The sequence below is a fragment of the Bos grunniens genome, chromosome 23 (genome assembly GCF_055505025.1).
Source record: "Bos grunniens cultivar Pamir isolate PY7600 chromosome 23, Bosgru_T2T1.0, whole genome shotgun sequence".
NCBI lineage: Eukaryota > Metazoa > Chordata > Mammalia > Artiodactyla > Bovidae > Bos > Bos grunniens.
Window position 1 is genome coordinate 46,435,069 of NC_141187.1, and position 17,702 is coordinate 46,452,770.

Consider the following 17,702-nt stretch of genomic DNA (forward strand, 5'->3'; position numbering starts at 1 on the left):
AACTAAAAAGAAAAAAAATTTCAAAAATGATCCAAGAGGTGAAAAACATAAGCTCAGGCTGCCTGCTGCTGCTGCTGCTAAGTTGCTTCAGTCGTGTCCTACTCTGTACGACCCCAGACGGCAGCCCACCAAGCTCCTCTGTCCCTGGGATTCTCCAGGCAAGAATACTGGAGTGGGTTGCCATTGCCTTCTCCAATGCATGAAAGTGAAAAGTGAAAGTGAAGTCGATCAGTCATGCCCGACTCTTCTCGACCCCATGGACTGCAGCCTATCAGGCTCCTCCATCCATGGAATTTTCCAGGCAAGAGTACTGGAGTGGGGTGCCATTGCCTTCTCAGGCTGCCTGGGAAGTACCAAATATTTAATTCCAACAACTCATGCTTATATAAGGTTAGGAACATGGATTTTGGAGTTAGACTTGTGGGTTAAAATCCGAGCTCACTTATTAGTAGCTGTGTGACAATGAGCAATCACCTAACCTCTCTGTGCCTCATTCCCTCAAATGTAAAATGGGTGGGTATGAAGAGTAAGAGATAATATTTGGAAAGTATTTAGAACAGTGTCTGGCCCTACTATGTACTCCAACTTTTGATTAGTAGTTGTCTAAGTAGTACATGATAAATGAATTTCCAATCAGTGATTCATCATTCAATCAGTTCAGTTCAGTCGCTCAGTCATGCTCGACTCTTTGTGACCCCATGAACCGCAGCACGCCAGGCCTCCATGTCCATCAACAACTCCCGGAGCTTACCCAAACTCATATCCATCGAATCAGTGATGCCATCCAACCATCTTATCCTCTGTTGTCCCCTTCTCCTCCCACCTTCAATCTTTCCCAGCATCAGGGTCTTTTCCAATGAGTCAGTTCTTCACATCAGGTAGTCAAAGGATTGGAGTTTCAGCTTCAGCATCAGTCCTTCCAATGAATATTCAGGACTGATCTCCTTTAGGATGGACTGGTTGGATCTCCTTGCAGTCCAAGGGACTCTCAAGAGTCTTCTCCAACACCACAGCTCAAAAGCATCAATTCTTCGGTGCTCAGCTTTATAGTCCAACTCTCACATCCATACATGACCACTGGAAAACCCACAGCTTTGACTAGACGGACCTCTGTTGGTAAAGTAATGTCTCTCCTTTTTAATATGCTGTCTAGATTTGGTCATAGCTTTTCTTCCAAGGAGCAAGCATCATTTAACTTCATGGCTGCGGTCACCATCTGCAATGATTTTGGAGCCCAAAATACAGTCTCACTGTTTCACTGTTTCCCCATCTATTTGCCATGAAGTAATGGGACAAGATGCCATGATCTTAGTTTTCTGAATGCTGAGTTTTAAGCCAACGTTTTCACTCTCCTTTTTCATTTTCATCAAGAGGCTCTTTAGTTCTTCTTTGCTTTCTGCCATAAGGATGGTGTCATCTGCATATCTGAGGTTACTGATATTTCTTTCAGCAATCTTGATCCCAGCTGGTGCTTCATCCAGCCCAGCGTTTCTCATGATGTACTCTGCATATCAGTTAAATAAACAGGGTGACAATATACAGCCTTGACATACTCCTTTCCCTATTTGGAACCACCTCTGTTGTTCCACGTCCAGTTCTAACTACTGCTTTCTGACCTGCATCCAGATTTCTCAAGAGGCAGGTCAGGTGGTCTGACATTGCCATCTCTTGAAGAATTTTCCACAGTTTGTTGTGATCCACACAGTCAAAGGCTTTGGCGTAGTCAATAAAGCAAAAGTAGATGTTTTTCTGGAACTCTCTTGCTTTTTTGATGATCCAGCAGATATTTGCAATTTGATCTCTGGTTCCTCTGCCTTTTCTAAAACCAGCTTGAACATCTGGAAGTTCATGGTTCACATACTATTGAAGTCTGGCTTGGAGAATTTTGAGCATTTCTTTGCTAGCAAGTAAGATGAATGTTGTATGGAACAACTGATAGCCATTTGTTAGCCTAGATTGATAGCCTAGATTGATAGCCTAGAAATAAATCTAGGTCCCTATTTCACACCACTCCCCAAAGTAAATTTCAGATGGATTAAAAAACTAGTTGTTAAAAACAAATAAATAAAATGAATTTCCCTTGGAAGGTTGTACTGTTCAAGGAAAAGCTTAACACAACCGTAAATAATCCACTTTTCTTTATACTTTCAAGAAACAGAGGGTAAGATCTTCAAGCCTATGATGTTAAGGGTAGAAAACCCAGTGTAAAACTCCAGTTTCCAAAATCAAGGGAGACACTGTAGTGTTATACAGAAAATAAAATGAAGAACCATCTTCCTCCCTGTGGATGATCAGGAACCAGTGTGTGAGTCACAGCTTCCCCCTGAAGGCAGCACTGCACAGCAGTTCCACCGCACTGCATCACTGTGCGACCCGAAGCACTAGCCAGAGAGGACCGCTCCCGTGGGACTCTTCAGCAAAAAGATCGAAAAGAAGACAATTTTGTGTGCCTATTAAATGGTTTTGGAAGCTGCTATTAAATACTGAGCAGACAGGAAGCAGTATTTACAAAATATATGTAGATTATAAAATTAAAGCCAACAGCTGCCCAAGTACCATCATCCAACTGTACACAGGAACGTTACTGTTTTACGTGAGGCTCCCACGGACTCCTCTGTCACACCCCAATTCCTCCCAAGTTTGGTTTTCATCATTCCTTTGCTTTTCTTCAGCATTACCACCTGCCTATATCCTCAGATATTACTTAATTTTTTAAATAAGCAAATTTTATATAAATTGATACTCTAAGTATTTTGGAATTTTTGGCTGTTTGTGGCTCAGATGGTAAAGAATCCACCTGCAATGTGGGAGACCTAGGTTCAGTCCCTGGGTTGGGAAGATCCCCTGGAGGAGGACATGGCAACTCACTCCAGTATTCTTGCCTGGAGAATCCCATGGACAGAGCCTGTAGCCTGGTGGGCTACAGTCCATAGGGTTGCAAAGAGTTGGACACGAATGAGCAACTAAGCACAGCACATATGTCAGGAAATTATCCAGGCTGTTGTATAATATGGAGCTGTAATTCATACATTTCCACTGTTGTGCAGAATTCTAAGTATGGATATACCACAACCTATTTTTCCATTTTAATGTGGATGACACTGTTTCTAATCCTTAATAATGACAAACCCTGCTTCTGTGAACATCCTTGTAACATGACCCCCAGCACACATACTAAATAGAGTTTCCCTACAACATGTGGGTATGCCTATTATGGCATTTTCAACTTTACTAGGTAATGCCAACTTGTTCCAAAGTATTTGAACCAATTTATATTCCATTTACTCCATATCCTCAGGAGCAGCTGATATCTTTAAACACACTTTTTTTTTGGTCAATCTGGGTAAGAGATGTTATCTCTGCAATTAATTTGTGTTCCCCTGATATTTAACGTCACAGAGCTTTTCCTCATATATCATTCAAATTTGACCATTAGGGTTTCTACTTTTACGAAATGCTTGGCATATCTTTTATGCATTTTTCTACTGGACTGTCACTTTCTTATTTGATTCATAGGGTTTTTAAAAACATAGTTTGGATATTAATCTATTGACATTTATATAAGCTAACAAATGTGTTACCCCAACTTGTGCTTTAGTTTTCACTCTTGTTAAGGTATATTTTGCTGAACAATAGCCAGCTGAAAAAGTACAAATATTGTGATCCTTATTTTCTTGGTGAAATATATGCAAGAATGAAGAGGGTAGAAGTATAATAGGGTGCATGAAATAAGTGAAACATGTTTGGAATGGCCACTGTGAACAATGGCAGAAGGTATCAGCTGCTGCTGCTGCTGCTAAGTCGCTTCAGTCGTGTCTGACTCTGTGCGACCCCATAGACGGCAGCCTACCAGGCTCCCCCATCCCTGGGATTCTCCAGGCAAGAACACTGGAGTGGGTTGCCATTTCCTTCTCCAATGCGTGAAAGTGAAAAGTGAAAGTGAAGTCGCTCAGTCGTGTCCGACTCTTAGCGACCCCACGGACTGCAGCCTACCAGGCTCCTCCGCCCATGGGATTTTCCAGGCAAGAGTACTGGAGTAGGGTGCCATTGCGTTCTCTGGAAGGTATCAGCTAGAAATAAGTAAAGATTCCCCAAAGCATTAAGGAGCTAGAGAAGACTGGTATAGCAAAGATGAAGTGGAGAAAACAATTCTGCTGAATTTTTTAAATGGTTTTAAAAAATCAAAAGAAGAGTATTATTTCATTATACATGAAAATTATATGAAATTCAAATTTCAATGTCCATAAACAAAGTTTCATTGGCATACACCCACAGTCATTTATGATACTGAACTATCTTTGCATTTCCAGGATAACATTTTTTTTCAAACTTTAAACTTCTTGTTTCGAATTGGAGCAGAGGGGTTAGCAATGCTGTGGTCGTTTCAGGTGAACAGTGAAGGTCCTGAGCAGTACATATACAAGCATCCATTCTTCCCCAAACTCCCCTCCCACCCAGGCTGGCACCTAACACTGAGTAGAGACCCACGTGCTGTACAGTAGGTCCTGGTTGGTAGGATAATATTCTTGAAGCAAATGAACCTATACTTTTCCATTTTTCTGTAGTCTTCATCTTGTTTAGCAAAAAGATTACAATGATTCAGCAAACATGCTGTGCACAGCTTTTAACCTTTCCATTTTCTGCAATAATCTGGATAAATAGGAACTGTTCCCAGAAAATCTGGTAGAACTCATCTGTAAACCTCATTTGAGACTGGACTTCTTTCAGGGAGGAGGGATCTTCAATATTTCAACTGTTTAATAATATTTATTGTATTACTCATATTTTCTATTTCTTCTTATGCCAATTTTAACAATTTATATTTAGGAATATATAGCTGTGTATAAAACTGCTATTTTTATAATTCTTTATTCTACCTTTATTGTCAAGCCTGTAGTTATTTCTTCTATTTTATCCCACATTTTATTTCTCTGTCTTAACTATTTTAGAGCTAAGGCAACAATATATTCGGCTTATTATCTCTCTAGAAAATTATTTTTTTGCTTTGTTATTAATCTTTCATAAACTTTACTTAAAAAACAGCAATTCTTTATACTAATAAAACTAAACAACATAATTTAAAAAGATACCATGTACAACAACATTAATGTAATAAGGGTTTAGGAATTAACTTAATCAAAATGTATAACTCTCCTATTGGGAGAAGAAAAAACTTTGAAACTCTAACAAAAGAACCAGAAAATGATCTGAACAAATGGGGATATATTACATGTTCTTGGGTGGAATAATTTAATATGTCAATTCTTCCCAAATTAACCTCTACCTTGTATTAAATCCCCACAAAAATCACAGTTATACTTTTTGAGGAATTCAGTAGACATATTCTAAAATTTATATGAAAGAATAAAGGTCCATAAATAGTTATGTGAACTTTGATAAAGAAAAAAATGAGGGACCAGCTCTACCAGATATTAAGAAACAGTACAAAACAGGAGAGATAAAAAATGAGACCTTGCTGAAACAACAGCTAAAAGGACTAAAAAAATCAGAACAGAGTTCAGAGACAGATCCATGTACCTTGAGAACATAGTATACAACAAAAGATGGATCAATGGACGGATTTTTTTTTAGGATGTAGTAAAAATTGACTTACTCTGTGGAAGGAAAAAAAAAAACAACCTGAAATCCTACCTAATTCCAAAAATGAAGACAGACTCTAAACCAGAAGGCGATTATGACCTGAATGTTCAACATCTGCCTTTGCAAATAAAGTTTTATTGGAAGAAACCACGCCCATTCATTTACTGGTAACTATGACAATTGCACCCATCTCACACGCTAGCAAAGTAATGCTCAAAATTCTCCAAGCCAGGCTTCAGCAATACATGAACCGTGAACTTCCAGATGTTCAAGCTGGTTTTAGAAAAGGCAGAGGAACCAGAGATCAAATTGCCAACATCCACTGGATCATCGAAAAAGCAAGACAGCTCCAGGAAAACATCTATTTCTGCTTTATTGACTATGCCAAAGCCTTTGACTGTGTGGATCACAATAAACTGTGGAAAATTCTGAAAGAGATGGGAATACCAGACCACCTGACCTGTCTCTTGAGGAACCTATAGGCAGATCAGGAAGCAACAGTTATAACTGGACATGGAACAACAGACTGGTTCCAAATAGGAAAAGGAGTACATCAAGGCTGTATACTGTCACCCTGCTTATTTAACTTATGCAGCGTACATCATGAGAAACACTGGGCTGGAAGAAGCACAAGCTGGAATCAAGATTGCCGGGAGAAATATCAATAACCTCAGATATGCAGATGACACCAACCTTATGGCAGAAAGTGAAGAGGAACTAAAAAGCCTCTTGATGAAAGTAAAAGAGGAGAGTGAAAAAGTTGGCTTAAAGCTCAACATTCAGAAATCTAAGATCATGGCATATGGTCCTAGCACTTTATGGGAAATAGATGGGGAAACAGTGGAAACAGTCAGACTTTATTTTTTGGGCTCCAAAATCACTGCAGATGGTGACTGCAGCCATGAAATTAAAAGACACTTACTCCTTGGAAGGGAAGTTATGACCAACCTAGACAGCATATTCAAAAGCAGAGACATTAGTCTGCCAACAAAGGTCCATCTAGTCAAGGCTATGGTTTTTCCAGTGGTCATGTATGGATGTGAGAGTTGGACTGTGAAGAAAGCTGAGCGCCAAAGAATTGCTGCTTTTGAACTGTGGTGTTGGAGAAGACTCTTGAGAGTCCCTTGGACTGCAAGGAGTTCCAACCAGTCCATTCTAAAGGAGATCAGCCCTGGGTGTTCTTTGGATGCTGAAGCTGAAACTCCAGTACTTTGGCCACCTCATGCAAAGAGGTGACTCACTGGAAAAGACTCTTATGCTGGGAGGGATTAGGGGCAGGAGGAAAAGGGGACAACAGACGATGAGATAGCTAGATGGCATCACCGACTTGATGGACGTGAGTTTGAGTGAAGTCCGTAAGAGTCGGACACGACTGAGCGACTGAACTGAACTGAACTGATGGCTGTTTTTAAGTCCTAATGGCAGAGCTGGAGAGTTGTGACAGAGACCATCTAGCCTGCAACATTTAAAACAGTTATTATCTGGCCTTTCAAGAAAAGTTTTGCTCAGTCCTGCTCTCGATAAAGACTTTACTACCAAGGTAAAACTATAAAATTAACAAAACACAATATATCAGAGTGTCTTTTGACCTTAGTGTGGGGGAGAACATAAATAAAATTATGAATTATAAACCACAGGCAAAAAACTCTTTAAGCTGGTTACACAGAATAAGAATTTCTACTCAATGAACAGTATCATGGATGAAGGCACTGCTAAAAGACAAAGAAGTTATTTGAGAAGTACAAAACCAACAAGACACCAATGTATCTAAGAAACATCTATCATTTAATAAGAACAAGGACCCCAAAAGAAAAGCACAGAATGAAAAGTAGCAATTTGCAGGGGAAAAAAACTAAATATATAATAAGAATAGAAAGAGATATTCAAATACATTAGTAATCAGAGAAATGCAAATCAAACCAACAAAGAGATGTCACTAATTTAGCCCTCAGACTTGCTAAAATTAGACAGCAACACAATGCCAAGCAATGGCATTATATAGAAACCCATTTCCTCCCAATTCTGGTATTAACTATCAGTACTAACTAAAATGAAAATTCACCCTATCCTGGAAATAAACATCTAAGAGGTAGTAAAATATAATAGTTATGTATCTACATTCAGTCAGTCATCATTTTGCTGAATGGAATATATAGCTGTGACTATGCTAGCGCTCACAAAATGCATTTAAGAAAATAAATGCAGGTAAATATTCACATTGGACAGTCTTCTTAATTCAAGTGTTTGCAGGTCAGAAAATTAGCCAGAAGAAATTTGTATGTTTTATTGTCAACCTGGATACAAGTTTTTACTCGAAATTGTGTCACACGTATTTGTGATAGTCACTCAGTCATGTCCAACTCTTTGTGACCCCATGGAGTGTAGCCCATGGGCTCTTCTATCCATGGAATTCTCCAGGCAAATACTGGAGTGGGCTGCCATTCCCTTCTCCAGGGGCTCTTCCCAAACCAGGGATCAAACCCCAGTCTCCTGCATTGCAGGCAAATTCTTTACAGTTTGAACCACCAAGGGAGCCCAGACATATTTGTAAGGAATTTTAAATATAACAGTTTCTAAAATTATTAGTTTGTTTTATTCTTGACTGAGTTGAAAGTAATACATACACCCATCATTAGAGATAAACAGAAGTAGAATAATGTTCTCTTTAAACTTTATGTATACCAATAAACACACGTGTAATACACACACTATTTTCAGCTTCTGAACAAGCTGTTCCTTCGTCCTTCTGCCTCTGCTCACGGTTCCACAGTTACAGCAGTGGCCACATCAAAAACATGAGCTGTCCCTTTCCAGGCCTCTTTGTACGTCTCCACAGTGAGCAACGACCAATCTGGACTCTCCGCTTTGTCACAGTCCTTATAGCAACTCTTCCATCTCACTGCCACGGCCTACTTCAGATCCAGCCTCAAATTCAGACCAAAAGTTAAAGCCTCGGCTCGTTTTCTCCCTCTCCGCCCGCCCCCTCTTCCCTCCTCCACTTTCTTCTTCCTGTCCTCTGCGCCTCCTCCCTCACTATGTCCATCTATCCAACCAGTATTTCCTGAGTATCTGTTACATTCCGGGTGCTGTTTTATTGCTGGAGATTCATCTCTCAGAGTTTCCTTTTGGTTCTTCCTTCACATATATTTATTCTACATTCAGCCACAAAACAAATTTCCTAGTGAACTGCTCTGCCCCTTTCCAATTCCTTTCTAAAATATCTACTTGCTTTCCATGGCCTGCAGAATAAAGTCCAAATTCTGGCTGACCTTCCAGGATCTTTGAGGATCTGGCTTGTCCCAGCTGAATTTCCCATTACTCCACTCTGTACACTTGGTGCTTCAGCTAAACCTGATTACTTGTTTTAAACCCTATGGCAAAGGGAATGAAGTAGTATATGAGAAAGTTACAGGTGAATACAGCAACAACAACAACAAAAAAACCTAACACAAGATGACACATAAGAATAGTAAATGAAGAAAGGAAGAGAAAATAGACTGCTCACAGCTTACCACAGCTGTGCCCAGGGCAGACCCAGAGCCCCGGGGACAGGGCTATGTTCTCAGGCAAGGCACACTGATCACTCCGGGGAAACGTGACTGTGCCACAAGAGGAGGGAGGCCATAGAGCTATGGTAGGAACAGATTTCCTCTCATCTCTGAGCTAAGGAGGGTCTTGCACACATCCAGTGGTGGCAGGCAGCTGCCCTGGCCTCACGGAAGCAGGCCAGGTGACCAGCAACAGAAGTGCTACTGTTTGCAGGCGGTGATGAGACCACGGCAGCAGACAGCAGCACCAGTGTTGAGCAGAACCACTCGAAGGAAGCAGCTGAGGCCCTCCAGGCTCAACAGGACACATCAAAGTCCCGGTTTAACTAGCACAGCAGAACCTAAGGCTGGAGCTGGGGCCTCAATGCTGTGGTAAGAGGTGAAGGTCAGAGGGCATGAACCTAGGGCCTGCAGGACACACACATGAGGCAGGGAAGTAGAAAACCTCCAGACAACTGGAGGACAGTGTAAAGTGGCTAATAGTTTCTAGTAGGCCAGGGGAGACTTATGTCATAACAACTTGTGTTTAAGAAGGAAGTGCACGATTATAGTCAGTTAATCTATGACAAAGGAGGCAAGAATATAAAATGGAGAAGAGACAGTCTCTTCAATAAGTGGTTCTGGGAAAATTGAGAAGCTACATATAAAAGAATGAAATTAGAACCTTCTCTAAAATCACAAACAAAAATAAACTAAAAATGGACTGAAGACCTAAATGTAACACTGGATACTATAAAATGCCTAGAGGAAAACATAGGCAGGACATTCTTTGAAATAAATTGCAGCAATCTTTTTTTCGATCCATCTCCCAGAGAAATGGAAGCAAAAGCAAAAATAAACAAATGGCACCTAATTAAACTTAAAAGCTTTTTGCATAGCAAAGGAAACACAAACAAAATGAAAAATACAACCTATGGACCAGGAAAAAATATTTGCTAACGATGGGACCAATATTTGCTAACAATTTCCAAAATATACAAGCTGCTCATAAAGCTCAATATTAAAAAAAAAAAAAAAAAAAAAACCCAACAACCCTATCAATAAATGGGCAAAAGACCTAAATGGATATTTTTCCAAAGACGACATACAGATGGCCAACAGGCACATGAAAACATGCTCAACATCACTAATTATTAGAGAAATGCAAATCAAAACTACAATAAGATATCACTTCACACCAGTCAGAATGGTCATTATTACAAAGTCTATAAATAATAAATGCTCGAGAGAGTATGGAGAAAAGGGAACCCTCCTACACTGTTGGGAATATAAACTGGGACAGCCACTATGGAGAACAGCATAGGTTCTTTAAAAAACTAAAAATACAGCTAGTGTGTGTGTGTGTGTGTGTTAATTGCTCAGCTGTGTCTGACTCTACAACCCCATGGACTGTGGCCTGCCAGGTTCCTCTGTCCATGGAATTCTCCAGAATTCTGGATTCTGGGGAATAATGGAATACTGGAGGGGATTCCCTTCCCCAGGGGATCTTCCTGACCCAGGAATCGAACCCAGGTCTCCCACATTGCAGACAGATTCTTAACCATCTGAGCCACAGGGAGGCCCCACATGAATCAGCAATTCTATTCCTGGTTATATAACTGGAGAAAACTCTAATTAAAAAAAGATGCATGTACCCCAATGTTCATCGCAGCACTGTTTAAAATAGCCAAGACATGGAAGCAATGTAAATGTTCACTGATAGACGAATGGATAAAGATATGGTAGACACACCCAGTGGAGTATTATTCAGCAATTAAAACAGGATGAAATAATGCCTCTGCAGCAGCACGGATGGACCTAGGGGTCAGCGCACTGAGTGAAGTCAGAAGACAGATGCCACATACCGTCACTTGGGTGTGGGATCTAAGGTATGGTGCAAATCAACTTTATTTACAAAACAGAAACATACTCACAGACACAGAAAGCAAAGTGGTATTTACCAAATCGGAGAGCAGAGGGAAGGATAAACCTGGAATTAACAGATACAGACTACTATAGAAAAAACAGGTAACAAGGACCTACTGTGTAGCACTAGGAACTATATTTAATATCTTGTAACAACCTATAAAAAAAAATCCCACGGACAAAGGAGCCTGGCAGGCTATAGCCCATAGGGTCACCAAGAGTTGGACATGACTGAGTGACTAAGCACGCACACGCCCACACACACGCGCGCACACACGCACACACAGAATAACCTATAATGAAAAAGCCCCAAACTTACGTGCATATAAAATGACATTCTTAAAAGAGCATCTACTTACTAGTGATCATCGCTCCAGTCACAGAAGCCAGAAATCCGATGCTGACGGCGATGACGGAGATGACTCTCCCTTGCCGATGTCTCTGCAGCATCACGAACATCAGCACTCCGGCAGCACCATGGACGAACAGAGAGGAGAAGAGGGCCCAGAGGAAGATCCAGTACCACATCTCTGAAAGGGAAAGCAAGGCGTTGAAAACTGTGCTGGAAAACCTCTTGGAAAAATCCAGCGTAACAAAGCGTGAGCACCCATGGTCTGGATAATCATGGTCTGGTTAGAGATCATAGATACAAACATGCCCAGTACAATACTTGATACATAGTAGTACGAAATTTTAACAATTATCATCATTACTACTGCTTGATGGGGAAATCAACCTCCATGACTTCACCAGGTCAAAGCCACACTCCAATTTCCTCTAAATGTCCCCATGACACAGCTATGCTCTATTATTTTCTCTGATACACCCTCTTGTTTGCAAATCTCCTGGAATAAATTATATGTTAATTAATTGCTGTCTGATATATAACTGTCTACACTAAGTGTCCAAACCTTAAAAAACAAAAAAAAACTACCCCTTAATTCAAATAATTCCAGAAGTGAGTCAATGATTTTTGTCTTTTACAATTTTAAGAAGTTCAGGTCCTTTCCCTCTTGGCTCTCGACTTTGTATACTGAAGAACTGTCCAAATCTTTTAAGTTCTTTGTCTCAGGTCATATACTAGCCCTTACCCAGAACTCATCAATGTGGTCTCAACTGCTTTCACTGAATTCGGCTACAGCCAGCCAACGGGCATGCCCTCCACTCTCTCTCTAGCACCCACTCCCTTTCTTTCTGGCCACCTGCCCCTCCATCAGTGCCCACGGTTCCTGCAGAGACTGCCTGTCCTCCACCAACTCCATCCCCCTGACTGTGCCTGCGTGGAGGAACATCTGGACAGGCCACTGATCCAAACTGGGTCCATCAGTCCCTTCCCCTGGGAACTCTGAACTGGGACCAAAACCGAGCACCTCAGTCTTTATCCTTCAGGCTGAACCTGAAGGGCTCAGGCTTTGTGAACAGTCATCTCATCATAACTTGATCAAACCCATGATAACAGGGTAAAAGAAAAACAGAAGCATCAAAGGCAAGGGACAACCAAATCCCTTATTCCAGTGCTACATTCAGCCCTGCCATGTTAATACCCTTAGATTCAACGTGATAAAATCTCCTTGTAATGCAATCCTTTTAAATTGGCCCATGTAAGGTTTCTGTTATTTATAGCTGAAAGAACTGACTCCAAAATATTTAGATGTCACCTTCAGGATCAGCCTTGGTATGCAAACATTCTGTAGTGCAAAATGTCTCATCTGCTATTTGAGCTATCTGTTCACTCTCTATCAAGTGAAAAAGAAGGGCAATAAAACAGTCATGAATAAAGAGAACAAAAACGGATTAACTGAAACTTATTTACTCAAACATCAGTGGAGTACAGATATACACTGCTGGTGGGAATGTAAAACAGGGCATCAGCTATGGAAAACAGTGTGGTAGCTCCTCCAAAACTAAAATCAAAATGACCACTTGATCCAGCAATTCCATTTCTGGGTATATATCCAGAAGAATCAAAGCAAGATCATGAAGAGACAGCTGCACAACTATGACTCCAGTGACAGTATTCGCCATTGCCACGAGGGGAAGCGACTCAAGTGCTCATCCATGGGTGAGTAATAAACAATAAGGTTTATATGGCAATGGAATATTCATTGGGAGAACATTCTGCCACATGCTACAGCATGCATGAATCTCCTGGACATTACGCTAAGTAAAATAAACCAGGCCCAAGAGGACAAATACTGGTAAATTCCACTTCTATGAGGTATCTAAAGTAGTCAAGTGAACAGAAACAGAAAACAGGGTGGTGGCTGCCAGGGACTTGGGGCAGAGGAAACGTGGGACTTCTTGTCTTAAAATGGGTACAAACACCGAGGATCTTTGCAGCGGTGGAGTTGTTCTGTATTTTGATTGTGGTGATACACACATATACAAATGGTAAAACTGAAAAGAAATAAATATAAACACACCCATGAGTACAGGTGTACAAGTAACACCTGTGAAATCTGAAAAAGGCTGGTGGACTGTGTCAAGGTCAACATCCTTGTTTTGGTATTACACACTGGTTTTTCCAAGATGTTCCCACTGGGGAACTGGGGTACAGCTCAGTTGGTAAGGAATCATCTGCAGTGCAGGAGATCCCAGTTCAATTTCTGGGTCAGAAAGATCTGCTGGAGAAAGGATAGGCTATGCACCCCAGTATTCTTGGGCTTCCCCTGTGGCTCAGCTGGTAAAGAATCCGCCTGCAATTCAGGAGACCCCAGTTCAATTTCTGGGTTGGGAAAATCCACTGGAGAAGGGACAAACTACCCACTCCAGTATTCTTGGGCTTCCCCTGGGGCTCAACTGGTAAAGAATCTGCCTGCAATACGGGAGACCTGGGCTTGATCCCTGGGTTGGGAAGATCCCCTGGAGAAGGGAATGGCTACCCATTCCAGTATTCTGGCTTGGAGAATTCCATGGACTGTATAGCAGCTTTCACTTTCACTTTTCAGCTGGGGTAAAGGCCACTTGGGTTCTCTCTGTACTATTTCTCACAGCTGCATGGGAATCTACAATTACCTCCAAATTAAAGGCGGAATTTTTAAAAGGGAGGATATATAGCAAACAGATTTTATTTAAAAAAAAAATCAGTTTCACCCTGCCAAATTTGTAAGAACTGACACTTAAAATGGACTGATAATTTCAAGGAAGAGAAATCTGATAAATCTCTGTGTTAAAGAATGCTTCTCTATGGCAGAAGAGCGAGACGCTCGTGATTAAGGAAAACAGACAAAGCTTGCCTTTCAGAGGCTTCTCTCTCTTAGCTTTCAGGGAAACAATGCTTTCATGCTGTCTTTCCCAAACAAATAGCTTCAAATGCATTAAAGACAAAAGCGCTTAACTTGCCCAGATGATATTTGTATTTTAAAAGATCTAACTTTTCAGAGTGAATCTAACCAAGAATATAAGAGAACAAAAATTCTCTAAGGGAGCTTTGAGATGAGGAAAGGCTCTGTGGCAGGTGCCCGCTCTTAATAAGAGGAGTCAGGCATCAGTCATTTGCGCCCCAAGCCTGCTTCTTACCAGAGTGAGCCCCCAGAGCACTTTTCCTTGTTGTCCTTGTCATGCAGGTGGGGTGAAAATTTCGTGACCATGTGTAACACTATGAACAGGAATTATTGGACATTATTAAGTAATGTTGTCTGCCTACTGACTATACAGCTATTGACCTCAACAATAAATTTGCCTAGTAATTAGGAAAAGTAAGTTTTTAAGTCTAATGTCTTATAAAATCCCTAGATATCAAAGAATGATATAACCAAAAGGCAGAATCTCAAACAGTCCTGTAAGGATCAGTCCAGGATTATCCCTCAAGCAGACTGAGCACAAACTACCCAAACGCAAATTTATTTTTATGTTTCTTTTTTTTTTAATCACACTATTTATCACAGAAAAAAAAACCTGAATGCTGCTCAGAATATCTAGAATTAATTTAGGTTGCATGTTGTTACTACTATTTTTTTTTATAATTTTATTTTTAAACTTCACATAATTGTATTAGTTTTGCCAAATATCAAAATGAATCCACCACAGGTATACATGTGTTCCCCATCCTGAACCCTCCTCCCTCCTCCCTCCCCATACCATCCCTCTGGGTCGTCCCAGTGCACTAGCCCCAAGCATCCAGTATCGTGCATCGAACCTGGACTAGCATCTCGTTTCATACATGATATTTTACATGTTTCAATGCCATTCTCCCAAATCTTCCCATCCTCTCCCTCTCCCTCAGAGTCCATAAGACTGTTCTATACATCAGTGTCTCTTTTGCTGTCTTGTACACAGGGTTATTGTTACCATCTTTCTAAATTCCATATATATGCGTTAGTATACTGTATTGGTGTTTTTCCTTCTGGCTTACTTCACTCTGTATAATAGGCTCCAGTTTCATCCACCTCATTAGAACTGATTCAAATGTATTCTTTTTAATGGCAGAGTAATACTCCATTGTGTATATGTACCACAGCTTTCTTATCCATTCATCTGCTGATGGGCATCTAGGTTGCTTCCATGTCCTGGCTATTATAAACAGTGCTGCGATGAACACTGGGGTACACGTGTCTCTTTCCCTTCTGGTTTCCTCAGTGTGTATGCCCAGCAGTGGGATTGCTGGATCATAAGGCAGTTCTATTTCCAGTTTTTTAAGGAATCTCCACACTGTTCTCCATAGTGGCTGTACTAGTTTGCATTCCCACCAACAGGGTAAGAGGGTTCCCTTTTCTCCACACCCTCTCCAGCATTTATTATTTGTAGACTTTTGGATCGCAGCCATTCTGACTGGTGTGAAATGGTACCTCATAGTGGTTTTGATTTGCACTTCTCTGATAATGAGTGATGTTGTTACTACTATTTTAAATTACCTGATAGATCAATACCAACCACCCCATCAGTGAACAGGGAGGGCCTCTGAAGACCTGGATAAACAAGTCTAAGGCGACTCACTTCTGCAAACGCAGGACACCTGGAGAACTACCTGCAGGCCCCTAAGAGCAGAGCACAGACAGACGCCCCAGAGCCCCAGAGCAGAAAGAGGTGCTGAGACCAGGAGAGGAGGGGGACCACCTGTTCTCAACTGCTGTGCACGGCACGGCTCACACGAACAACCCAGAGGCCCAGGCTGCTCTCCCCACTCATACCCCGCCTAACCTGCGCTTCCAGCAACTGACAACAAGGAAAGGAGGGAGCCAGAGGGAGGCTTCTCTGGTGCTAAACAAAATACAAAACAAAAAGTCAAAAAACACACTCTACAAAACAGAAGTATGCCACCCCTTCAATCCCTGCCTCGATAAAGGGAATGATAGCAGAGTCGTGTAGCTCTGTCATCTAGAGAGAGTTTAGCTGCTCTGGGGGTAATTCTTGTGAGCAGCCTGGGTTGAGAAGCACTGGCCTCACAGAGCATCTTCTCCTTTGATGAATTCTAGAATGAAAAACTGTTTTTAAAAGACAGTGTATCTGCAGTAAAACAGTGTGCGTGTGTGTTTACCTTCAGTGGGATCAGAGGCAGGGGAGCTGTGATCTGCTCCAGCGTGTATGTGTGTGTTCGTTCTTGTCATGTGTGTGTGTTCACTCTTGTTGCGTGTGTGTTCATTCTTGCCGTGTGTGTGTGTGTGTGTGTGTGTGTGAGTGTGTGTGTGTGTGTTTACCTTCAGTGGGATCAGAAGCAGGGGAGCTGTGATCTGTTTCAGCCTTCAAGCAATACTAGAAATAGCCTCACTCCCAGTCTGTATCTCCCATCAGCCCTGGTTGCCAAGTCACTAGAAATTATCTTCTGTGCTTTTGTTTTTAATCCTTGGACAAAATTATTTCTGGGAAATGAATTTCTCTAGAGTATATTTAACCAAGTAAAAACAATTCAAAGAATGGTACATATTGTATGACCCTGTATTTGTTAAAAATAATAGGTACAGAGAAATACAGAAAATAATGGCTATCTTCTAAGAATAAGAGAGGATATGCACGATGTTATTTTACTCTTCACTGGTTATGTTTTAGCAACCAGCCTGAAGTTCTGTTTGTTTTACTGCAGATATACTGTCTTTTAAAAACAGTTTTTCATTCTAGAATTCATCAGAGATGCTCTGTGAGGCCAGTGCTTCTCTATCCAGGCTGCTCACAAGAATTACCCACAGATAGCTAAAACTATCTATAGACGGGGACCTGAACAACTCTGTTTTCATTGCCTTTATCAATCATGACATGTAATAAAGACAGAAATCACTGCTCTAGGCTAAGGTTACACATGAGGTACCTATAAAAAAAATCCCAAAGCCATAAAAACAACAAAACGTATCTTACTAGACAAACACTAAATATAATCTTTAATCCTCTACAGTGGATCTAACCCTTCTAACAAAAATCATACTGAACACTTACATGTACTCAACATACTCTAAGCCTCGAGGTGACTATAATACACCAGTAAGACTAAACTTGGGGGCTGCTCATAGTTTCTCTCTTCTTAACAGAAATGGTCCTCACTGTACGTTTAACTGATCTGTGTCCAAAGTGAGTTATCTCAAGCTTCCATCAAATCTAAGGGGTGGCAACTGTCCCCCTTAGTTTCTGACATGAGACCTCTCTGTCGTGGGGGTGTGTCCCACACTGGCGGCTCATTAAATTTCAGGGAGATGATGCCTTTATAATCTGAGAAAGTCA

The 17,702-nt window shown here is 41.1% G+C and overlaps 1 protein-coding gene across 3 annotated transcripts in view; it reads right to left on the reverse strand.

Moving 5' to 3' along the window:
- Positions 1-17,702, reverse strand: part of TMEM170B (transmembrane protein 170B) — a 211,321-nt gene that overhangs the window by 179,420 nt on the left and 14,199 nt on the right. For 2 of the 3 annotated variants that reach the window (XM_086370317.1, XM_086370316.1), the window contains exon 2: positions 11,414-11,584. In XM_086370317.1, the coding sequence (XP_086226443.1) occupies positions 11,414-11,584 (171 nt within the window). Of the gene's footprint in view, positions 1-11,412; positions 11,585-17,702 lie in introns of those variants that run through there. The other variant, XM_086370314.1, reaches the window with a different exon arrangement.